The sequence below is a fragment of the Denticeps clupeoides genome, unplaced genomic scaffold (assembly GCF_900700375.1).
Source record: "Denticeps clupeoides unplaced genomic scaffold, fDenClu1.1, whole genome shotgun sequence".
In the NCBI taxonomy this organism is placed as follows: domain Eukaryota; kingdom Metazoa; phylum Chordata; class Actinopteri; order Clupeiformes; family Denticipitidae; genus Denticeps; species Denticeps clupeoides.
In genome coordinates this window covers 43,383-65,131 of record NW_021629727.1, presented here as the reverse complement: position 1 = coordinate 65,131, position 21,749 = coordinate 43,383, and the positions used below count along the sequence as shown (strand labels likewise).

The 21,749-nt window shown below is 43.8% G+C and overlaps 3 protein-coding genes across 4 annotated transcripts; 2 read left to right on the top strand and 1 right to left on the bottom strand.

Annotated features, from left to right (window-relative positions):
* Positions 1-1,210: 1,210 nt before the first annotated feature.
* LOC114772859 (glucagon-like peptide 2 receptor) lies at positions 1,211-7,861 on the top strand. Its single transcript, XM_028965577.1, has 12 exons — positions 1,211-1,309; positions 1,400-1,504; positions 2,086-2,207; positions 2,302-2,408; positions 3,127-3,283; positions 3,382-3,541; positions 3,643-3,703; positions 4,265-4,331; positions 5,632-5,720; positions 5,800-5,938; positions 7,429-7,470; positions 7,550-7,861. The coding sequence occupies exons 1-12, from the start codon at positions 1,216-1,218 to the stop codon at positions 7,859-7,861; spliced, it is 1,455 nt and encodes a 484-aa protein (XP_028821410.1). The 5' UTR covers positions 1,211-1,215.
* A 441-nt stretch (positions 7,862-8,302) lies between these two features.
* On the bottom strand, positions 8,303-10,497 carry LOC114772860 (recoverin-like). The gene is made up of 3 exons (XM_028965578.1): positions 9,341-10,497; positions 9,135-9,246; positions 8,303-8,681 (listed from the first exon to the last, which is right to left on the bottom strand). The coding sequence occupies exons 1-3, from the start codon at positions 9,719-9,721 to the stop codon at positions 8,563-8,565; spliced, it is 612 nt and encodes a 203-aa protein (XP_028821411.1). The 5' UTR covers positions 9,722-10,497; the 3' UTR covers positions 8,303-8,562.
* A 486-nt stretch (positions 10,498-10,983) lies between these two features.
* Positions 10,984-14,323, top strand: LOC114772861 (6-pyruvoyl tetrahydrobiopterin synthase-like). 2 transcript variants are annotated; one of them, XM_028965581.1, is made up of 7 exons: positions 10,984-11,120; positions 11,365-11,444; positions 11,740-11,762; positions 11,856-11,912; positions 12,396-12,466; positions 12,559-12,637; positions 12,909-14,323. In XM_028965581.1, the coding sequence occupies exons 1-7, from the start codon at positions 11,047-11,049 to the stop codon at positions 12,912-12,914; spliced, it is 390 nt and encodes a 129-aa protein (XP_028821414.1). In that variant the 5' UTR covers positions 10,984-11,046; the 3' UTR covers positions 12,915-14,323. The 2 variants fall into 2 exon arrangements, with proteins under 2 accessions (XP_028821414.1, XP_028821413.1); XM_028965580.1 differs by having other exon boundaries at positions 12,559-14,323.
* Positions 14,324-21,749: the final 7,426 nt, after the last annotated feature.

The window sequence follows — 21,749 nt, the reverse complement described above, 5'->3', positions numbered from 1 at the left end:
CAGGACCGGGGTCTGGGAGGAGCAGCCACAGAGGCAGAGCTGCAGCAGATGCTCCTATTCACACGCAGAAAACACACTCACTCTCTCTCTCTCTTTCTCTCTCACACACACACACACACACACACACACACACTTCAAATCCTTTTCATTTTCTCCCCCGTGTTGGTGGCGAGCAGCAAACTTTTTTCCCCCCACTGGAGACGTTACTGGCTGGTTGTCAGGGCGACCCCGGCCAGGTGGCGGCGGGATGCGGCGTGGGCCGGCGGGCCACCTCAGGCAGAGCTGTGGGTAAATAGAGCCATGCCCACCAGGCACTGCCGCCGCCGCTGCGGGGCTTCCTCACTCCTGCTGCTGCTTCTCCACGTTGAGGTAGGAGCCTGGCGTGCTTTTCGTATTACCACAACGAGGCACCGTGTGATTCATGAGTCGCTTTTGTATTTCTAATAAAAAAAAAAAAAAAAACTTTAAGTAGCTACTCCCAGGAAAGAATTTATTGCAGCCATAAGAATCTCCTTGTGAGGATGTGACTGGTGCATATTTCTTCCAGCAGCTGACTTACGATGCAGAATCGTCTGTGTAACAATGCTCCATTCTGCATCATTACAACCTGCATAATCCTCATTTTTATTTGGTTAATATGCACTTCCTGATTATTTGGCTTTAATGGTCTAATCTGTGCACTGCTTTTGTAATTACAATCTACAGGTATTTTGTTACCTGGTATAATTCAAAAAGGGAATACATGACGGATTATTCATTGAAATGGAAGTACGTTTAAAACAGTTACAGCTCATTTCTATTAGTGAAATTAGTAAATCTCAGCTTCGCTGGCACGTACCGTAACTGGCCTCAAGTGATACTAATTTCATTTTCATAAAAGGAATTTGGGCATTTTTCATGAAAAGTGGTTTCGGGGCCATCTTTTGACGAACACGGCAGGAACCCCCTCAGGAAAGTGATATTTTTATTGGCTTTAAATAAAATATGCCCCCCCCGATGGCGCAGTTCGTTACCGAAGGCCTGAGTGCTTACAGTACCAAAAGTCGTAAATCAGACTGTAAACATCACTTAAACAAATCTCTGTCGAGTTTCAGCCATTTCATCCTGAGTTAATGATTGTTTATTATATATCTGTGCTGGTTATTACATTTTTGCTTTGTTAAATAACGATGTTATCCTGTCTTTTTCTGTGTATGTGGGAAATGTTTGAAGGCGATGGGCTCTAAGCTTGGTGACGTGATCAGCAAACGGAAGGAATACTGGGGAATTTGCAACAGGACCTTACTGGCCGCCAGTTACCCTGAGACCGGTGAGGAACGGACTCCGCGTCCCCCCCGCTCGGACTTTGCTGAGCTGTTGCCGCGGTAGCGCAGGCTGACGGCGGCGTTGTGTTTGGCAGGAGTTTACTGCAACGGCTCGTTTGACAACTTCGCCTGCTGGCCCCATTCGCCGCCTGGGAATGTGTCCGTCCCCTGTCCCTCGTACCTGTCCTGGGCTAAACAAGGTCAGAGTAAAATGTTACCCTTCACAGCCCGAGAGAGCTGAGTGGAGACCAGCTTCCTCTTCTCAGCTCGTTTATGGTCTGTATGGATCCACCCAGCCGTGGGCTCCAGGGTGGTCAATCGATGTCAATTTTGAGCGTAACTCCACCCACAAGCACCTGATGGGGTGAAGCAGAATCTACCTCAGCACCGAACTTTCAAACAATTTCAGCACGTGCAATCATCACTATGATGTTCAGTATATTACTATTATTATTATTATTATGTTGTTACAGTGCAGATTTATGGCATTTATCAGACGCCCTTATCCACAGCGACTTACAATCAGTAGTTACAGGGACAGTTCCCCCTGGAGCAACTTAGGGTTAACTGTCTTGCTCAGGGACACAATGGTAGTAAGTGGGATTTGAACCTGGGTCTTCTGGTTCATAGACGAGTGTGTTACCCACTAGGCTACTACCATCCCAGATATTTAATTTTTCTCCTTCTCCTTCAAGACGTCAAGACATCACGTCCAGCATGAATACAGTATTTTAATAGACACTTTGTGTGTGGATGCCTGGAGCTTCCTGTCTTTTTCCAGATGGCGCAGGCAGAGTTTACAAGGAATGCCTGTCCAGCGGGAGCTGGCGCGCCCGGGACAACTCGAGCGAGGACTGGCGAGATGACTCGGAGTGCAAAAACCTGCTGGTCATCACAGACGAGGTGATCCAGCACCTACGCGCGTGACGCTGGCGTGTTTCTGGCGGGGGGACGAGCTGACCGGCGCCCTGCCCTGTCCTGTCTCCCTGTCAATCAGGAGGAGAAAATGTTCCAGTTCTCTGTGCTGAGGGTCGTCTCCATGGTGGGATACTCGATGTCTTTCTCGTCCCTCTCCATCGCCATGCTTGTCATGGGCCTGCTGAGGTGAGTGGGGACGTTTAAAGGGGAATCTGGAACATTATGTCATTCCATGATATTTCAAAGCCTATGAAACACTTTCAATTTAACTCAACAAACATGCAGAATGAATCTTGTCTCAAATTAATTTGGTGAATCCGGTCCTTATACACACTGTATATTAAACATGTAGACGTGACGAGTTATTGCCCAGCCACGAGGGAAAGCGACGGTCTGACCGATATTCCCTATCACAGTGGGAGAGCCGCGATAGAAGGCATGGCGAGTCCGAAATACATCGATCCCGATCAGCATTCACAAGCCTCGTGACATTCTAAACGTTCCAACGGTGCACACCAGGCCGGTGTAAACAATGCCCTTATAAGGAAAACACACCGGGCCACTGCCAAGGAGATAAAAACACCGGCACGTGCAGGAAGACATGCCCTCCCGCCTTTTTAATATCAGTTATTTCAGGTTAATTAAGACAGAAGGGGAGAAGGGGAGATGATTGTATTTTACATCTTCTTCCCTCAGTTCAGTTCATTAACGGTAACTTTGGGGTTACAGTAATGCAATTATGTCCATTATGTTCCGGTTCTAACTTCATGTACATTGATGGGATCATTTCGTAGGTTACAGTACAGAGGAGAATTAACTGGATTTTTTCCCCACACGGTGATCAAATTCCATTCAACTCGATCCAATTTGATTTTAATCAGGACGTAAACTTTGTGCCTCGCAGGAAGCTGCACTGCACCAGGAACTACATCCACATGAATCTCTTTGTGTCCTTCATGCTGAGGGCGATGGCGGTGATCACAAAGGAGGTCATCTTACAGGCGATGCACTCCAGCCTGACCAGCGACGCCGGCGGCTGGAACAGCTACTCCGACTCCGTGGTACGGCTCTCTGCGGCCCTGCTGTCTGTCTGCTGTGTGTGAGGGACGTGTCCATGTTCACGTGAAAACCAGAGCGTGTCCCCTGCCCCCCACCCCAGACCGCGCTGCTGTGCAAAGGCTCCAGGGTGGCCATGGAGTACTTCGTCAGCTGCAATTACTTCTGGCTCCTGGTGGAGGCGATCTTCCTGCACACACTGCTCTTCACCACCGTGCTGACCAAAAGACGACTGTTGCAGCGCTACATGCTGATTGGCTGGGGTGGGTCTTCACACGTTCAGCATGGTCTATCGCATCAGCAAACGTTCACAAAAAAAATAATAACATAAATGCTTTATTAAATTTTTTATTTTTTTTTTAAGGCACACCAATCTTCTTTGTGGTACCATGGCTAGTTGCAAAAACATTATATGAAAATGAGGAGTAAGTATTTCCCGTCCACCTCTCACCTCTTTTGACTAATGCATACTTGGCGCATACTGATCAAAAAGTTAAAATAAATTACAGAGCAACTAATGCATTTTAATAACTGTACAAAACAGAAGTCCTTATTTTTTTTATTCTCATTATTCTCTTATTATTATCATGTTACAAAACGACAAATTTTCTTTTAGTTGCCTCCGTCAGGTATAATATATTTGGCTGATCAAATTAAAAAGTACAATTCGGCCTTTCGGCGTGCATTCTATTAATATTTTTTGCCGTTGTCATTCGGGTCATGAGTTATTATTGTGATCTTTTCACTATTACAACTTTAACCTCACGCCACACATTTAATACCAACATCATTCATTTTACATGATATACATGAAGGCCAATGAAACTCATACAGTCCTATGTCAAGCACCCTCCAGAGAAGTTCATTTACTGCTTAAAAAGAAACGCACACATTTTTACCTGCACAGGGCCAAGCACACACTCTTATAATTTCATCATAATACTTTATAAGAAAAAAGTGATCATGATTGTGACTATTTTCACCAGCTGCTGGAGCAACAGTACTAGACTCATCTGGTGGATCATCAGAGGACCCATCACATTAGCAGTGCTGGTGAGTAGAACATGTCACCTGACAGCCCATATCGGACATTTGCAGTTGCTTCACCACAACAGACATCTGTCACACTGATTTTGCAGCACCGGCAGGCCGGTCATGAGCCGTCATGTGATCAGCATTGCGAGCGGTCACGCGCTGTCACGGTTTTCCTGTGAAACTGGGCCGGTTATGGATCTCAGTTCAGCACAGAAACTGAACTGGACCCTAAAAATGCCATTTTGCACGGAGAGTTCAAAAGCCTGCAGAATGTGAATGTGGCTGTTTAACCCCTGCGACCACAGGGACAAAACTCACTCAGCTGGATTGTGGCTGGAATTTTAGATTTGATTTTGAGACAATCTAACCATTAATGCCCTATTATTAAGCCCTTTGTTCAGATCAATCTGTCCACCAGCCCAATATGCTTAATCAATCATCTCAAGACACTGGCTTCTATCAACATACAGTACAGGCCGAAAGTTCGGACACACCTTCTCATTCAATGTGTTTTCTTTATTTTCATGAGCATTTACGTTGGTAGATTCTCACTGAAGGCATCAGAACTATAAATGAACACATGTGGAGTTATGTACTTAACAAAAAAAGGTGAAATAACTGAAAACATGTTTTATATTCTAGTTTCTTCACCCTTTGCTCTGATTACTGCTTTGCACACTCTTGGCATTCTCTCGATGAGCTACATACAGTACAGGCCGAAAGTTCGGACACACCTTCTCATTCAATGTGTTTTCTTTATTTTCATGAGCATTTACGTTGGTAGATTCTCACTGAAGGCATCAGAACTATAAATGAACACATGTGGAGTTATGTACTTAACAAAAAAAGGTGAAATAACTGAAAACATGTTTTATATTCTAGTTTCTTCACCCTTTGCTCTGATTACTGCTTTGCACACTCTTGGCATTCTCTCGATGAGCTCTTGAATGCGTTCCCAGAGGTGTTTAGCACTTGTTGGCCCCTTTGCCTTCACTCTGCGGTCCAGCTCACCCCAAACCATCTCGACCGGGTTCAGGTCCGGTGACTGTGGAGTCCAGGTCTCCACTTTTTGTTAAGTACATAACTCCACATGTGTTCATTCATAGTTTTGATGCCTTCAGTGAGAATCTACCAACGTAAATGGTCATGAAAATAAAGAAAACACATTGAATGAGAAGGTGTGTCCAAACTTTTTCCTGTACTGTATGTCTGAACTAAATGAATGAATGTTTTCTTACATGGAATGAAGGTCAAGCTCTTGTTATGCTAGTTTTAGGGCAGTGAACAGCCTGACTGAATATTTCTTCATATTGTCTAGATCATTTTTTACATTTTCCTAAAAATTTTGAAACTTCTGCTGTCGAAGTTGAAAGCTGACCAGGTGAAATTTACAGACTACAGATACAGGTGAGACATCCACCCTGCAGAAATGTGCTGATTTTGCTGGGTGTGCTGAGCGAAAAAGGTCCTTTTGTTAAATGTGCAGCTTAGCGCGAGCCACACTGGTGCTGATTCCTCTGCTGGGGATCCATGAGGTGGTGTTCGCGCTGATCATGGACGAGTACGTGGAGGGGAGACATCGCTACGTCCGCAACTTCATCCACCTGACACTCAGCTCCTTCCAGGTGATCCAATGAAACACAAAAAGTGTCTCACAAATTGAAAATATCACAACAAAGGATCCCATTTCAAAACAGGGAGCAGGTTATAAGACCTGGCAGGAATTCTGGAATTTCAGCGTCCTGTCTGCATCCAGGAAACCTGCGCATCCTCATTTGAAGGAGTCACTGGGTGCCAATTAAGGCCAAGGTGAAATATGACCTGGCAAGTAATTGCAAAATAAATATCAATTTGTGTGTCCCATTTTGTGATTAGTGATTTGAGAAATGAGGCCATCGTTAATGAGAAGGCCTTATAACAATAGTGTTACTGACATTGCTTAATTAAGATTTTAGTTATGTTATTAGCTATTGTGTTACAATGACTCCCCCTGCTGGTTCGGGGGTCAAGCCACTCAGGGACAAGTCGTCCCGGCTTGCTCCTGGAAATCGTGTGCTGGAAGAAATCCCTGCACATTTATGAAGCATGTTTACTGTAAGAGTTGAAGAATTTTCATGAACACGACATTTACATCGCAGACATGGAAATAGCGAGTTGTCATTTTCTACACAAAAGCAGAATTATGTCAATATAAAAAAGCTTGTTCAACCAAGCTTTTTTTTGTAGACTTGAAGGTTTTTTTCCCCCGCACATCTATTCATTCCTCTGTATACATTTCCAGGACTCATCTGAATTTTTTCTTTTCACTTTTCCCATGTGATCAGCAGCAATTAAATCAAAGTCAAGCCTGAAGTTATCAGATTTGGAACATTTTACATTTACATTTACGGCATTTATCAGACGCTCGTATCCAAAGTGACTTACAATCAGTAGTTACAGGGACAGTCCCCCCCTGGAGCAACTTAGGGTTAAGTGTCTTGCTCAGGGACACAATGGTAGTAAGTGGGATTTGAACCTGGGTCTTCTGGTTCATAGGCGAGTGTGTTACCCACTAAGATCCTTTCTCTTTCGTGATTTGCCTCTGACAATCCGGACCAGTGAAAAGTTCTCATTCTCAGCTTCAAATAACTCTGTTTAGAAGTGGTGTGTTTCCGACTGGCTACAACTACAGTCTTCACAGATTAGACCTGATATGTGTGTTGGTCAATCCTGCTATCGCACTTTTGAAGCTAAAGTCAACCACGATAACAGGAATTTAAACAGTGTGTAGTTTTGATACGCTAATTGATAAGGCTAATTCCACCATGCCTTGCCTGGTTTTCATAAGTAGATATCAACCACAAAAAATGCATAATGTCTTTGCATCGTCTGTAAAATGCATATAGGGCCTGCTAGACTGCGAGTCTCGAGACCATCAGCTCTCCGCTGATTTAACTGAACCACAATGGAAGCACTTTGAGCTGATTGGATGAAAACTGTAGACAAGCATGCGTGTTGTATTTGTCGTCCCCATAGATCTGTGTGTTGGATGAAGCGTCACTAAAGCCTGCAATGTCACTTGATCCCATTTTTTGGTCTGTGTCATGGTAACGCCACAATATTTTTCATGTCTCAGGGGTTCCTGGTAGCCGTGCTCTACTGCTTCGCTAATGGCGAGGTGAGATTGTAACCAGCTTCGTACTTTCCCGGTGCCCGATGCTGTCGCTATGGTGACGCTCTCTGCTCGGTTGGCCCAGGTGCAGGGGGAGCTGAAGAAGCGATGGCAGCTGTTTCGCTTAGCTCGTCGCCTAGAGGTGCACAGCTGCTGCCACAGGATGCGGCCTGGAATCCTGCAGAGGTGCCACCCCGGGCACCCTGGTCACACCTTCGCGCAAAACGAGCTGGGCGGGGCCGGCGTGGACCACGCCCGCCCACAGACAGAACCGATGGCGGTCCAGTCAGCAGGACAGGTGCAGCAAGGGCACGGCCGAAAAAGCCTCTCCAGCAGCGATGGTGAGATGACCCTCGGGGAGACGATGGAGGAGATCCTGGAGGAGAGCGCCTTCTGACCCTCCACTGCACAACTACAGATGTTCATATGGAATGTGAATAGTGACTCTTAATATGGGATCATCTGTGCACTGTGGACAGTGTAACGTGCACACACACACACAAAAAAGCACAGCATTGTGACCAAATATTCATCAGCGGTCACTGAACCAAATATAGCAAAGTGGTGAAGCACCACAGGGACATGGCAGCTGTACAAAAAAATCCTGAGCCAAACGTGAGGTTACACACCTAAACCATGGTCAGTAGAGGTCAGTCGCTAACAAGGAATGTGTGTGAGTACGCTGCCTTTTAGTCTGTGTATCGCATTTTACCTGCTTCTTTATTTTGCACAATAAGTCAAATGAAACGTATAATGTACTTCAGGGAAGTACAAGGAAGCACCGTGGACAAACGCATTCCCCTTGATGAACCATTTTATTGTGTTGCACATTTAGTAATTGTAATAAATAATATAAGAGAAATTAGTGCTGTTTCACATCAGTCAGAGCAAAGGGTCATGAAGCCTTCTTATGAGCTGCATATTAAATAGTCGTGCATTATGTGGCGTCTGTGGTTCCGCCTTCTGCTAATGTACTTGGTCTCCAGTTCAATGTTAAAGGGAAAGTGCTATTAAATAACTGTTCTGTGATATCATTAAAATGAATAAACTACGGTTACAAAAAAAAAAGGGTCCCTTACATATTGTTTTCATACAAAGTTATTGTTTCTTGATTTTTAGCTGCTCCTGGACTTTCTGTGGTTCATCAAATTGGATCAGTCGGAGGACGTGCTCATTTTCCATGACTCCCTGAATGAACTCGCCCTCGGTTATCCTGTCTGAGAAGACAACGAACATTCGTCATTTCTTTTTCCAGTTACATTAACCATTTCAGAACCAACCATTCCAGAAATTTCTATCACAACCATTATGACAAAACTCTCCCTCACAAAACTTTCACACCCCTGCCAGTGTGTAGTAGTGTATTATTATTGCATTAGAGACTGAAATGATCAATTTCTTAGGTTCTGTTCTGTAGGTTGTCCCATCATATATGACATAAATTGTCATATTCCAATTTAAATATGGAATAATACACACATCAGTCGGAACAACATATACAGGAACATTACAGGTTTAAAATATGTAAGTATTCTTAAATAAATACACATTGTTTCTGTGTTGGCCGATGATCCCTGCAGAGCCCAGTTAAGGTTGCTAATGCGGGCCTAAGCAGATCTGGGGCCAGAATCCCAAAAACCTCGTCATGCTACTTGATTAAGGAGGAATACCATTTTCCTGCTTTCCAAAAAAGGCCCAGATCTTGTCTGCTCTCTTCTCAGGAGTGTTCTCATCATCAGGGAGATTCATCTGAGCTTCTTTGGAGATCATATTAAAAATTGACTGGAAAAGATGGAAGAGCACAGTGCCGTTTAACACTGGTGCACGCAGTCTGTTCAGAAGCAATAAAGATAAATAACTGTGATAGAAGTCTCACCTTGACAATCTCCTGGATCTCATTCTTTGTGATGGAGCCGTTCCTGTCCACGTCGTAGAGGGCGAAGGCCCACTCCAGCTTCTGCACCATCATCCCACAGGAGGTCAGGTGCAGTGCGATGATGTACTCTCTGAAGTCAAGTGTGCCATTGCTGTCAGAATCAAAGCTGCGGAAGACGTGCTGGGCGTAGGCCTTGGGGTCGGCATCTGGGAAGAAGCTGGCGTAGATGGCCTCGAACTGCTCCTGGCGGATGTGCCCGCTGGGGCATTCCTTCAGAAAGGTCTGGTACCACGTGTGCAGCTGCTCCTCGGTGTACCTGGTGCTCAGCTTCAGGTCCTCCAGCAGCTCCTTAGACAGGGCACAGCTCTTATTGTTACCCATGTTCCTTTTGGGTGGCCACAGATGATCTCCTGGAGATGGGAGACAGGTCACAGAACCTCTCCCCTCATTGATGAAGACAAGCAGTGGGCTCTTATTTAAAGCCACACATTCCCAGGATTAGGGGGTGCCTCTGATTTGATGAAGTTTCTCAGCAGGACATCTAGCTTCATTCTCACCATATCGTACCAAACAATAGGCTTAGTTTCCTCAGGGGGTCTCCTGATCTTACCTAATACCTTCTGATTGGATTGCTATAGGGCACTAAACTAATAATATTAACACCAGTCTGGACAATGCACCAGTTTAAGGTGCGCATGAAAACACTTGGTCACATGTAACATGAGAAGAAGGAAGTGAGATGCCCAGGTCTGCTGGGGAACCTTGGGGCCTGAATTCTGGTAGACGTGGGGGTGCCAATGCCACTGTTGGTTCCAGTGGTGGCTTAGCGTGTAAGGAAACAGGCCTGTTATTGGAAGGCTGTCAAGGTGCCACTGAGGTGCCACCGAGCAAAGCACCGCCCCCACACACTGCTCCCCGGGCACCTGTCAGGGATGCCCACTGCTCTCCAAAGTTGATGGTTAAAAGCAGAGGACACGTTTTGTTGATGGTGAATGTGTATTAAAGTGGACTTAATAATTGACACTGGGATGTGTCTGGGATTATAACAGAAGGCCAGAGTGAACAGACAAAAGACACCTGCACCAACGTGACAGTCCGTCCAGAACTTTGTTTTAGGAACGTGACAAAGAATGGGGGCAGTGGTGGCCTAGCGGGTAAAAGGAGCAGACCCGTAATCAGAAGGCTGCCACCGAGCAAAGCACCGTCCCCACACTTTTGTTGTGTCACCATGTGCTGTGCTGCAGTGTTTCACAATGACAATCATTTCACTTTCATTTATGAGCTCAATCAGTCCCAGCTATAAAAAAAAAAAAAAAAAATGAGTTGGCCCCACAAGTTTTTTCTAATGATGCTGGGTTTGACAGCATATAAAACCACCATGAATTCAGAGAACTGGACATAAATACAGTATTTTAATTTAGAGCTATCAAAAATTGACTCTCTCTCTCTCTCTCTATATATATATATATAATTGGTAGAAATCAGTGTTATCCTGTTACTAATATTTATAATCATATCCACTTCGTCTGAGAACCGTGTATCTGTGACCTGTACGTGTAGTACACGTGTAGCGTCTTATAGCGTGAGTAAATCTATTCATAAGCGTGGCTTGATCCCGTGCACCTATAAAAATGCGCCATGCGGAACACTGCCGCCATTCCCAGTTCCCGGGCGGCAGTTGCGTGTTGCGTGCGGCGGGGACGGCCATGGACGGAGCTCCGGATCGCGTCGGCTACATCACGCGGCTGCAGTCGTTCAGCGCCTGCCACCGTCTGCACAGGTGACTGCGGGCTTGCGTGTTCTTCACGTTGCTTCCTTTACAGCCGCCGCTGCAGGCGCGGCGTGGGCCCGTCTCGACGCGGCGCAGAGGCGCAAGAGCCGCTACGGTAGCGAGACCCGCTGCGCGGCATTGTGGGAAATGTAGTTTATCCGCGGGGCGCGCTGGCGACTTGCTTCCAACCTTTCATGAAGTAATGTGTAATACTATTTAATATGTACTCGTTCTGTTTCTGTATTCTCATTAGCAACCACTTAAGCGACGAGGAAAACAGGAGGGTTTTTGGCAAATGTAATAACCCGAACGGCCATGGCCACAACTACAAAGGTTTGCATCTGAAATGCCTTATTGTTTCACTCACGAGGTTAACAAAATAGTTCCTTTAATATTTTGTAGTTATCCTGTTACTAATTTATAATAATGGGTAGAAATCAGTGTTATCCTGTTAAACATATTTATAACAATGGGTAGAAATCGGTGTTATCCTGTTACTAATATTTATAATCATGGGGGTCTTATTCATTATTTATAAGTGGCATGTTGTTGTGAGTTATGATTAAGTGAATAAAGTGTGGTATGTAAACTGACTGACAAACTATTTTAAATGTGTTGCTTTTTGCAGTGGAAGTCACAGTACGAGGAAAAGTAAGTTCAACTGATTCTACATAGTAAGCACAGAAAAAAACTGTTCAAACCACCCAAAATACTCAATTCTTCAATCCTTTCTGCCTCCAACAGATTGACAGGAAGACTGGTATGGTGATGAACCTGACTGATTTAAAGCACTATATTGAGGTAAAAAAAAATCTCTAATTTCTAAAATTCTAATTGATCGAGGTACCGAAGCTCCCCGGGCTTCTTTCATGCTGCTCACCAAGGATGATGGTTAAATGCAGAGGAAAAACAAGAAAGCCCTCTGGAATGGAAGGGCGAGACGTTGTCAAGGATTCGTAACAAGTCCAGTTGCCACTGAAATAACCTTCTTTTTAGGAGGACCTTCACAGATAAATGCAGAGGACACATTTTGTTGTCACGGTGGGCTGTGCTACTCAATCTCACAATCTCACTCAGTATAAACTCAAGGAGTACAGCGGTGATAGTAAAGACATGGCACTAGGGGGACATGGCGTCACCATGCTGGCCCTCATCACAGTCATGCAATAAAATGCTGGACAGTTACAGTCACTGTAGTCCTGATGATGACAGACAGCAGAAGGTTTGGAAGGTCTCAGAATCATACAGTATAATCAAATTAAATGTGCATTCTATGTCATTTAGGAAGCAATCATGAAACCACTTGATCACAAAAACCTGGATAAAGATGTGCCTTACTTTGCAGACGTCGTCAGGTATGATTTAAACGTGTTCATTGTCCCTTCATCACGTGACTAAGGACTTTGTGTCCTTAACACCCAGTGGTTTCTCTTTTCTTTCAATGCAGCACAACTGAAAACCTGGCGGTGTTCATTTGGGACAGCATGGCCAAGCTTCTCCCCACTAATCTCTTGTACGAGATTAAGGTGCATGAGACCGATAAGAACATTGTGGTTTACCGCGGGGAATGAAAGCGAGGCAGAAGGTCCCGGGAGGACAGCCGGGGTGGCGGGGTTAATCATCTCATGTCCAGGCCAGGGTCCAGCACGCAGACTGAATACATGGAGGGATCAACAATTTACCAAAATGATGATTGTGTGACTGTTACCCAGCAATTAGTTACTAGAATTTAGAATTTTTTTTCTTCCATTTCAAAGGTTTGTAACCAATGTTCCTCATTGCTCTATTGTCCTACAGGTTTAAGGTTCAGCCCTAACCACCCACCCCCCCCTTCAGGACCCAGATCTGTCTGAATGACACTAGATGACGAAGTGTGTTAGGCTATAGTTGAACTTTAAACCTGTAGCGTGGTAGATAATGGTGCAGAGGACTGGACGTGGACGTTTTCATTCCAGCCATGGTTTTAAGATTGTTCACATCCATATAGTGTGTTCTGCAGGCGGTTGGGATGAAAACCTTCTCACGGCTTTTTGTTTCTTAAAGTTACCCATCTTGTTACGTGAACATTTTGCCAATGTTGCAAAAAGGCAGTTGTTACTTTATACTTTTATTGTCTTCATTTAGAAAGGGTGAGTTACAGAAATTCAGGACCAAACCCATGCAGATGAGTGCATGAAGAGTCAGTTTTTGTGGATGAACAAAACGAGTTCTGTGTGCATTTGACCACTGCAGTGCCTCTTGATTACTGGGTCCATTTCAGTCCATCAGCGACACCAGCAGTCATGCTTCTGCATTTTCTTCTAAAGGTTTTGCTTTGTCTTTATGGTGAGAATGACCCAGTTTTAATCCCAAAATCACTTTGTCCACCTTGTTATGTTTCTGTAAATTTTGTCATTGTTCATCCATAATCATGAATGATTAACCATTATTACATTTTTTGCTTTTTAACTATACAACTAATCATTAATATAGTTTTTTTATTGAACAATGATGCATATATATTTTGTTCCAGCAAAGTTGTTGCTGAAATCTGAGAATGAGCTCAGATTTTGCTGTCCACAAGAATTACAAAAAAAAAGAAGATAAGGACTTTAGAGAAAATGACAGAGGTTAGTAATTATTAGGATTAAATTTACATTTACAGCATTTATCAGACTTCCTTATCCAGAGCAATCAGTAGTTACAGGGACAGTCCCCCCTGGAGCAACTTGGGGTTAAGTGTCTTGCTCAGGGACACAATGTTAGTAAGTGGGATTTGAACCTGGGTCTTCTGGTTCATAGGCAAGTGTGTTACCCCACTAGGCTACTACCACCTTGGATTATTGACAGGCTGTTTTGATCAAATATACTGTTACATCAGCAAAAACGTGTCTTCCCCAGGTTGGGCTGTTCTTTTTCTCCTTTTTTTCGGCTGCTCCCATTAGGGGTCACCACAGTGCATCAACCGTCTCCATTTGCACTAGTCCTCTGCATCTTTGTCTTCCGCACCAACCACCTGCATGTCCTCTCTGGGGGCATCCAATAAAGGTCCCCTACGCACCTATTTTGATGATGTTATGCCCTGTACATGAAGTGATTTGCAAAGATTTGAATTTTGATATTGAGGGACATTGTTTTTAAAGTATTCTACAGTCTGCAGTCAGAAAGGTCCAACATTGTCAGTCCATCATACCAAGGCTGTTCTTTGGAATCAATAAAACCTAATGAGTAGGTCTGTGATTGAATGAATAATTTTTCTCTAAGCATACAGTCACTATCACTCCCTCCTGGTAATACACGACACTGTGGTTCATCAGCCACAGATGGATTTATTCCTTCGTTACACATCTCCGCCAAGCCACCATAAAATCCACCGTCAAACCGTCATTACATAAATGTACAGAATGATCAACATAAATATAACAAATGAACATTTAAACTAAAGTTGACAAATGCACAATGAAACAGAAACACAGTTAAACGTACCTCGCTGGCTGCACGTAACCGTGAGGGAATAAGTTCGCTTTAGAAACAAAAACTTAACAAGAAACACTTCCAACTTCTTCTTCCTCTTCTTTACAGCTTACTTATTTAATCTTCTTTATGCCTTCTTTAATTTACGGCTTCTCCTAGCTTATTAACCTTTTTTTGTGTCACTTAAAGGTGACTGTGTGCAACACGGAATGAAACTTGGTTCCTACCCATAAAGGAAACAATGTTTCTAAAATGAAGAAAATAAATAAACACAATAAATTAAACAAACTGACATAATTTACATTTATGGCAGTTAAAGTTACCATGAAGGGATGTATGTGGGCTTTGGGTTGGTGGTACTTTTCAAAGAGCATAAAGAACACTGTCCACATCATCCACTGGCAAGTCTAATTCCCATAAATATCAATAAGTTTTGGGTACCCATGGCCCTGTCAAAGTGTGGTGTAACCTCTAGGTTGATGCTGGTCATGTGACCCAGGGAACGTGGAAGCAGTTTTTCTCTGGGGTTGGGGGACTGTGAACTGCCAGCGGTGACGTGGGCGCTGGAGGAGTGGCGACATTGGCACCAAGGCGGTGACACCCCCTTTCTGGTCTGGGTCGACCATCAGAACCTGATCTCCATACGGAAGGCAAAACAACTGCACCCCCATCAGGTCTCCGACTTACCTCCTTTTGAACATGTTCCCATCCTCCCGTCCAGCCGCATCGTGGGGCCCCCCCTCAGGTGCAGAATGCTCAGGCCTCTGACCCAGGACCCAAACAGTGTTGGCCAGCAGTCCTGCAGTCGGGCTACTCGTCCACCCTCTCTGGGCACCCAGGCTGACTGCGGACCCAGTCCTTCATCCACCAGTCCTTCATGGAGGTGGCCCTCCATGACCAGGGATGTCCGGTCCTATGCCCATGACATGTGTGCCCATGTGGATCCTCGCCGCCACCCGCTGCTCGGCCAACCAACACAACCGGCGGCACCTGTGTCCGCTGCGTTTCTCATGCTTTATTGGACCATTCCAGATCCTCAGCCGTCTCACTCCAGTCATCTATCATCTTTCATCCATCTTCCATGTAAACCGTCTCAAACCCTTCATCTCCTCCTCTCTGCATCCTCCGGATCCACCGCCACCCCAGATCATTGGCGACAGCCCTTGAGGAGGGGGTACTGTTGTGTGATGCCAGTCACGTGACCTAGGGGACACAAAAGCAGGTAATGCGTCCCGGATATAGGCTGGAGGAAATCACTCCGCGTCCTTTTATCGTCGTCACCCACTAGAGACACCAAAACCAACCCAAGCCCGGTCCTTTAACCTGTTCCTGTCTGCCATCCTGCCCTCCTCTACTGTTCTGTTTAAACCCGGTAAAGTGAGGGTCCACAGTCGTGGGTGTGCTGTGCAAGATGGTAAACTGGTGGAGACTCAGTCTCCGTTGCGTCATTCTGCACTGGGCTTTTTGACACGCACTCTCTCTTCTCTGTCCCGTTCTTGCGTGACATTCACAACAAACACATCCCTGTCATGTTGGAGGCCCGCAGCTGTCCTTGTCAAAGCCACACAAGTTCTTACACTTATACCTTCTTTATGCTTTAACCATGCCAACAGTTCACATTCCTCCTCGTATATGCCACCCTGCAACAACATTATTCCTGTCAGTCATGGATATGAGTAATATTTAAGGCTTTAGCACATTCACAAATGCATATTTTGAACAGACCTTTTGATAGCTGCTATTGTCATGACATAATTGATGATTTCACCTGGTTGTAATGTTTTAATCATTTTCCCCCACATTTTTCTTTGCAAATGTGTCATAAGGTTGTTTTCAAGCCCTGCTTATATGTTTCCTGATATTATGAGCCTTTATGCCCGTCAGCAGTTCACTTCAATTACTTTACACTGCTGTGTTTGACAGTGTGTGAACAGAAAAATTAATTGACAAGTCTTTGCAAATTTGCAATGGTCAGTTTTAGGCATTGCATGATCTGCATTTTCATGCATTCGGAGCTGTGAATTGAATAAACTGCTTTTTAGAATGAAAATTGCTTGTAGGTTTTGAACATTTGATTCAAACACACATGTGGAGGATTTTTTTTTTTTCATTCGCAAAATTTGTTATTAGCATATTTTTAATTTGCGACACATGCAGAAAGTAGAATGGTTGTGGGTTCACATATATGTTCGAATGATGTTGATGTATCACAGAATCATATCAGGAACATTCAAGGAAAAATAAGCACAAGAAATTAAAGTATTTCCAATATTGAATTTCTGATGACGTGAGGAGAATGCAAGTGTTAATAATATTGTAGAGCTGGATTGCCGCGCGGTGGGCGGGGCCACAGCAGCTGGGCGGTAGGCTGCTGTGGGCTCAGGGTCAGGTAACAGGAGCAGCGCAGGGAATCCTGCAGGATGAGATGGAGAAGAGAGTGTGTGTCATCCAGACCAACTTCCTCCAGTACAGCGCGCTCACCGGACTCCACTGCCGACCACACACACAAGTAAGTTCTTTCTGACTGAAACACACACACACACACACACATGGACTTCTGCTCCAGTCCTCATTGTTCTATTTATCCTCAGTTTGTTCAGATTAGCAGGGGGTTCTGCTGCTGGTGTGCAGGTCCCCGAGACCCCAGACTACCGTGGCCTGAGCTCAGGTGGTTTAAAAATTGGCTCTCTGTAGCACCGAAGTCTTTAAATGGCAGATGTGACGAGAAATGTTTAGATTAATAAACATGCTGTAACATGTCCAGGTTCTCATCTCACCGTCTCCTCTTTTCTTCACAAAATGCTCAGCTGTACAGTCTTCTCTCTTAAAACAGAAATAAATTCAGGCTTAATTATGTTAATTAACTTTTACATGACATAAATATTTGCATCATATCTTTTATGTCTTACCACTTTCACACCACATGAGGGTTGTTTAAAAATGAAAAAATTATGAAAAGGGGTTGAACAGAAAAAATACAAAAAGAATAATAATTAATCATTGACAAAGGTTATAATGATGTATTCGAACCCACATCTGCCAATGCACTAGATACTGTGCTAGTGTGAATTTTGCTTCTTTAATTAGTGCAACTGTTTTTAGTGCTACTAAGATCGTAGAAAATTGTCTGCTAATAATAACTGCATTGGAAATCAAGACAAGTTGTTTCTCATGAATTTCCTCTCCACATGTATGCAGATATTCCATCATTAACTAACATTTCCAGCCTCCAGAGTCATTTACAACACACGCCTTTATTAGTGGCTCCTCTTGATCGTGAAGGAAACATACTGTTGGCTGGAAACATGTTGGATATAATTATCTGACTGAAATGTTTCTCTCAGTGTCTACATTATATCATATTCAACCCTGCACTGACACCATTTGCAGGCTCACTCTACCCTGGAAGGGGGTCCCTCTCTGTATCACTCCTTCCCAAGGTTTCTTCCTCTCTTTTTTTTTGTGTGGAGTTTTTCCTTGTGTGCAGAAGGGTCAAGTGTGGGGGGTGTCAACTGTAGGGCCTGTCAAAGCCCATTGAGACATACTGTATGTGATTTTGGGCTATATAAGAAATAAATGTTGTTGTTGTTGTTACTGTTGATGGAGCAACATGCCGTGTGTGACAGTTTCACTTTTTGAGAATTTCACTACCTGTGAGTTTAATGTACTAACAAATGATGGATGATCTGGACCATCTGGAATACACCAAAAAACAGGGAGGAGCCATTGAGCTGGGCTGACAGTTTGAAGTTAGGAATGTGTGGAAATCATGACATTTCAGGTTATTGCTTCTAGATATTCCTTTACAGTACTGGGAGCTCTTTAATGTCATAATTTCTGTTTTGACACTTGTCTGTACCAAAAATCAAGTTGAAACAAGGCTCAGAACATGAGGTGGTATTCACTGAGCCTGCGGGGGTCACCTTTGATGAGGTCTACCACAGGGAATCCTCGGGTTTTCCTCTAATCGGACAACCCTGAAAATTATTCCTGCTCGGATGATTTATAAGTTAATTGTTTTGCACTACTGTGTGTATGTATGATATATCCCTCTTAATGTGCAGTCGTCAGAATCTGGAAATTTAATTCACATCTGGCTTCCTACACAACTAGAGCAAATTTATGCTCCCGTGGTTGAGCCAGCACAGCCTTTGTTAGCTGCCGAAAGGACATTAAACAAGAGTGATATGTGGCTCCTGAAAGACACCAGATTGGCTGTTTCATGGTTGTATGCCGTCTCCCCAAGCTGCAGTCGTCCCATCGGTGCTCATGTCCTTTAGACTGCTATAATCAAGTCATCAGAGATTCCAGGTACATGTGTGTAACTCATTTTAAGAAAATCCCTTGAGGTCATCCTGATTTGACCTCTGACCATCAAACTGTAATAAGTTCACGTTTGAGTCCAAGTGAATGTTTGTACCAAACTCTGCACATTTTGAAAGCAGGATGGGCTGACCATGATCAAGGCTAAAAATCTCATGGACAATATGAAAACACCAACAGAAACTGCATAAGAACTAGAGAGAAATGACAAATGCTCTTATATTAGGTATTGGTTACTATAATTCACAGTTTGCTAGTCTTTTAAACAACCACTCAAACCTTTTAGAGGCATTTAAGATCATTTTTGGTTTAAGAAGCCTTATATGAATATAAGCCCTATATGAACCATAGACTTGAAAAAAACAATTTCTAAACATCAAAAAATATCTTTGAAGCATTTTAAGTTCTCCCAACTTAACTTCTTTACCCCTACATGAGCGTGAAGTGGGGAGAAGTAGTTTTCCCAAACGTTTATTTTTTTATATTCTGCATTCTCCAGTTATTAATGATCTACTTGTATCCAATGCAGAGGTTTGCTATTCACCCAGAGTGAAGATCTAATGTGATTTGAAACTTTTTAGAGACATGACTGCACTGTTATCTTTGCGCTCAAAGTGAACGGATCTCAGTATGTCCACGTATGACAAAGTTTCGTCTGATTTATGTGGTGAAAAGCGCGGTTGTCCGTGGTCCATAAACCTTAGAAGGAGACCCCGGCCTCCACACTCCAGGGACTTGAAGAGAAGATGAGTGAGCTGTCCATCAGCAGCAACTCATCCCCCTCCCAGCTGCACAGCGTACTGCTTGGTGCCAAACACACAGTGCATAGTTTTCAGTGAACGGTGTGTGAAGGTAACTTATTCACACTCAGGACGGAATGTCTGGGATAGCTGTTATCCCTCCAAGCTGTTGGCTGATCAGGTGGTAGATCACTCCACATGTGAAAGGACTGTGAGAAATGTGAAGAATCTTCCTCTTTCAAAAATTTGAAGAATCCATCCACAGTTTGTAAGGTTTAAAGTTGTACAAGACAAGACCTCTGTTTCTTAAAGTAGTTTTTTTTTTTTCACTTGTAGGAATAGTGATGCTTTTGTCTCAGAATCCCCATCACAGGGGCTGTGGTGGAGCTTGGCCAGAACAGCTTCTGCAGATCACTCAGTTATGAGGACCAGAGAGGATCTGTGGGCTGGGCTCAGCTGGAAGACAAATCCAGGATAGGACTTTATGAACGTGTAGCATCTTCAAATTTAAATTTACAGTGAAAGTAATCATTTTTGTCATTGTGATGAACAGCATAGCACATCACAAGCTGTGAGGCTAAATGCCACACCTCCATCTTGCCCCCTTAGATGGATAACATGAATTCCATCTACATGAGAAAATATGGGCAGAAGGTGTGACCCACACACAAATATGAGTAGCATCAGTCACCTTCAGCCACCACCAATGGAGCAAATCAGATCACAAGACGAATCGTTACAGGGTGTGTTTTTCCGCACATTCTCAGGCTATGGAACTGGTTATTTGGTCTTGCTTATCATACTTCCTAGATCTTTCATCACACATTTTTCTCTGAATCTTTCCATATATGACACTGTGCATAGTTGTGCAGATATTATACAGCCTATTGTATGTAACTATGATAGGCTGAGACCCACATCTGTTCCTCCATCCAGGGAGACCATGTGTGTTTGGTTGGCTGTTATTATTAATTGATTCATAATAACGTAATCTAGAGTATTTAAAATTCATATTTGCCGTGATGGTCTACACTGAAAAGTTGATTGTATGGGTTGGTTTCTTGTCTTTCTACACATGCTAGACTGAAAGGAAGTGGAGTAGATTAATGGCGAGACGTTTCACAATCTTTTCATTTGTGTTCATAAATCCATCACTCGGCTCTCTCATTATTGCAGTGGAATCCTGAAAAGATGAAAAGATGAAAAAAATGAAAACAGCAGCATTTTATTTTATGACTACAGTGTAAAGTAACGCAACATTAGTCAAGATTATATAACTAATATAAACTTTTTAATATATAACCTTTGACTCATCTTGGATGTAAGACAGGAGAAGTTTTTGTCCTTGTCTGATCTGTGCCAGCTGCACGATCTTGCTCCAGATGTCAATCCCAGGTTTATAGTTCCATCCCTTCCAACGTAATGGCCACGCCCACTCCCAGCTGTCTGACTTGACCCTTTGTAATGGCCAGTCCCTGCAGCATGGCTTTTTGCTAACTCTGGCTCAGTTGGGAGTTGCAGGGTTATGATGGGGACCTTTTGAAATAGGTATATATTATCTTTCTTCAGAGATTCTTCCTTCTCATGTTCTTCTCAGAGGGAAAAACCCAGAGATACAGCATCTCATCTTCCAGCCTACAGCAGAAGTGCAGTACGATGCCTTTCACTCGTAATTAAAGGCATCTCTTATGATAGGATGCACACTTCTGACCCATTTTAGGGCTCTTTCTGGGAAAGTGAGTGCTTGATACCATTGTCTGAGCATGTTGTGTCTGCCTGATTCTGAGCTGGCTTTGTGTGATGATGTCTCTGAATTTAATAAAGGCCTTGTTTTGCGCTCAGGAAGGAAGAGACCATCTGCGCAGTTGTTTTGCTTGGAGCCCGCAGTGTATGGATGTAAGCAATATCTGAAATGTGGGCGTGATGACATGCTTGGCCAACACGAAACGTCCTTGCTTTGTGCTTAGGAGCACACGGTCATGGCAGGGGATGCAGCCCTGTTACCCAGACCTTTTCAGACCGCTTTCTGGAAGACATTTCAGTAAACCAGCTACAGTCTATGTTCTGTAAACATGCCGGTCGAACAGAAAGACGTCTGTTCTGCTGATGAACGATGCAGCTT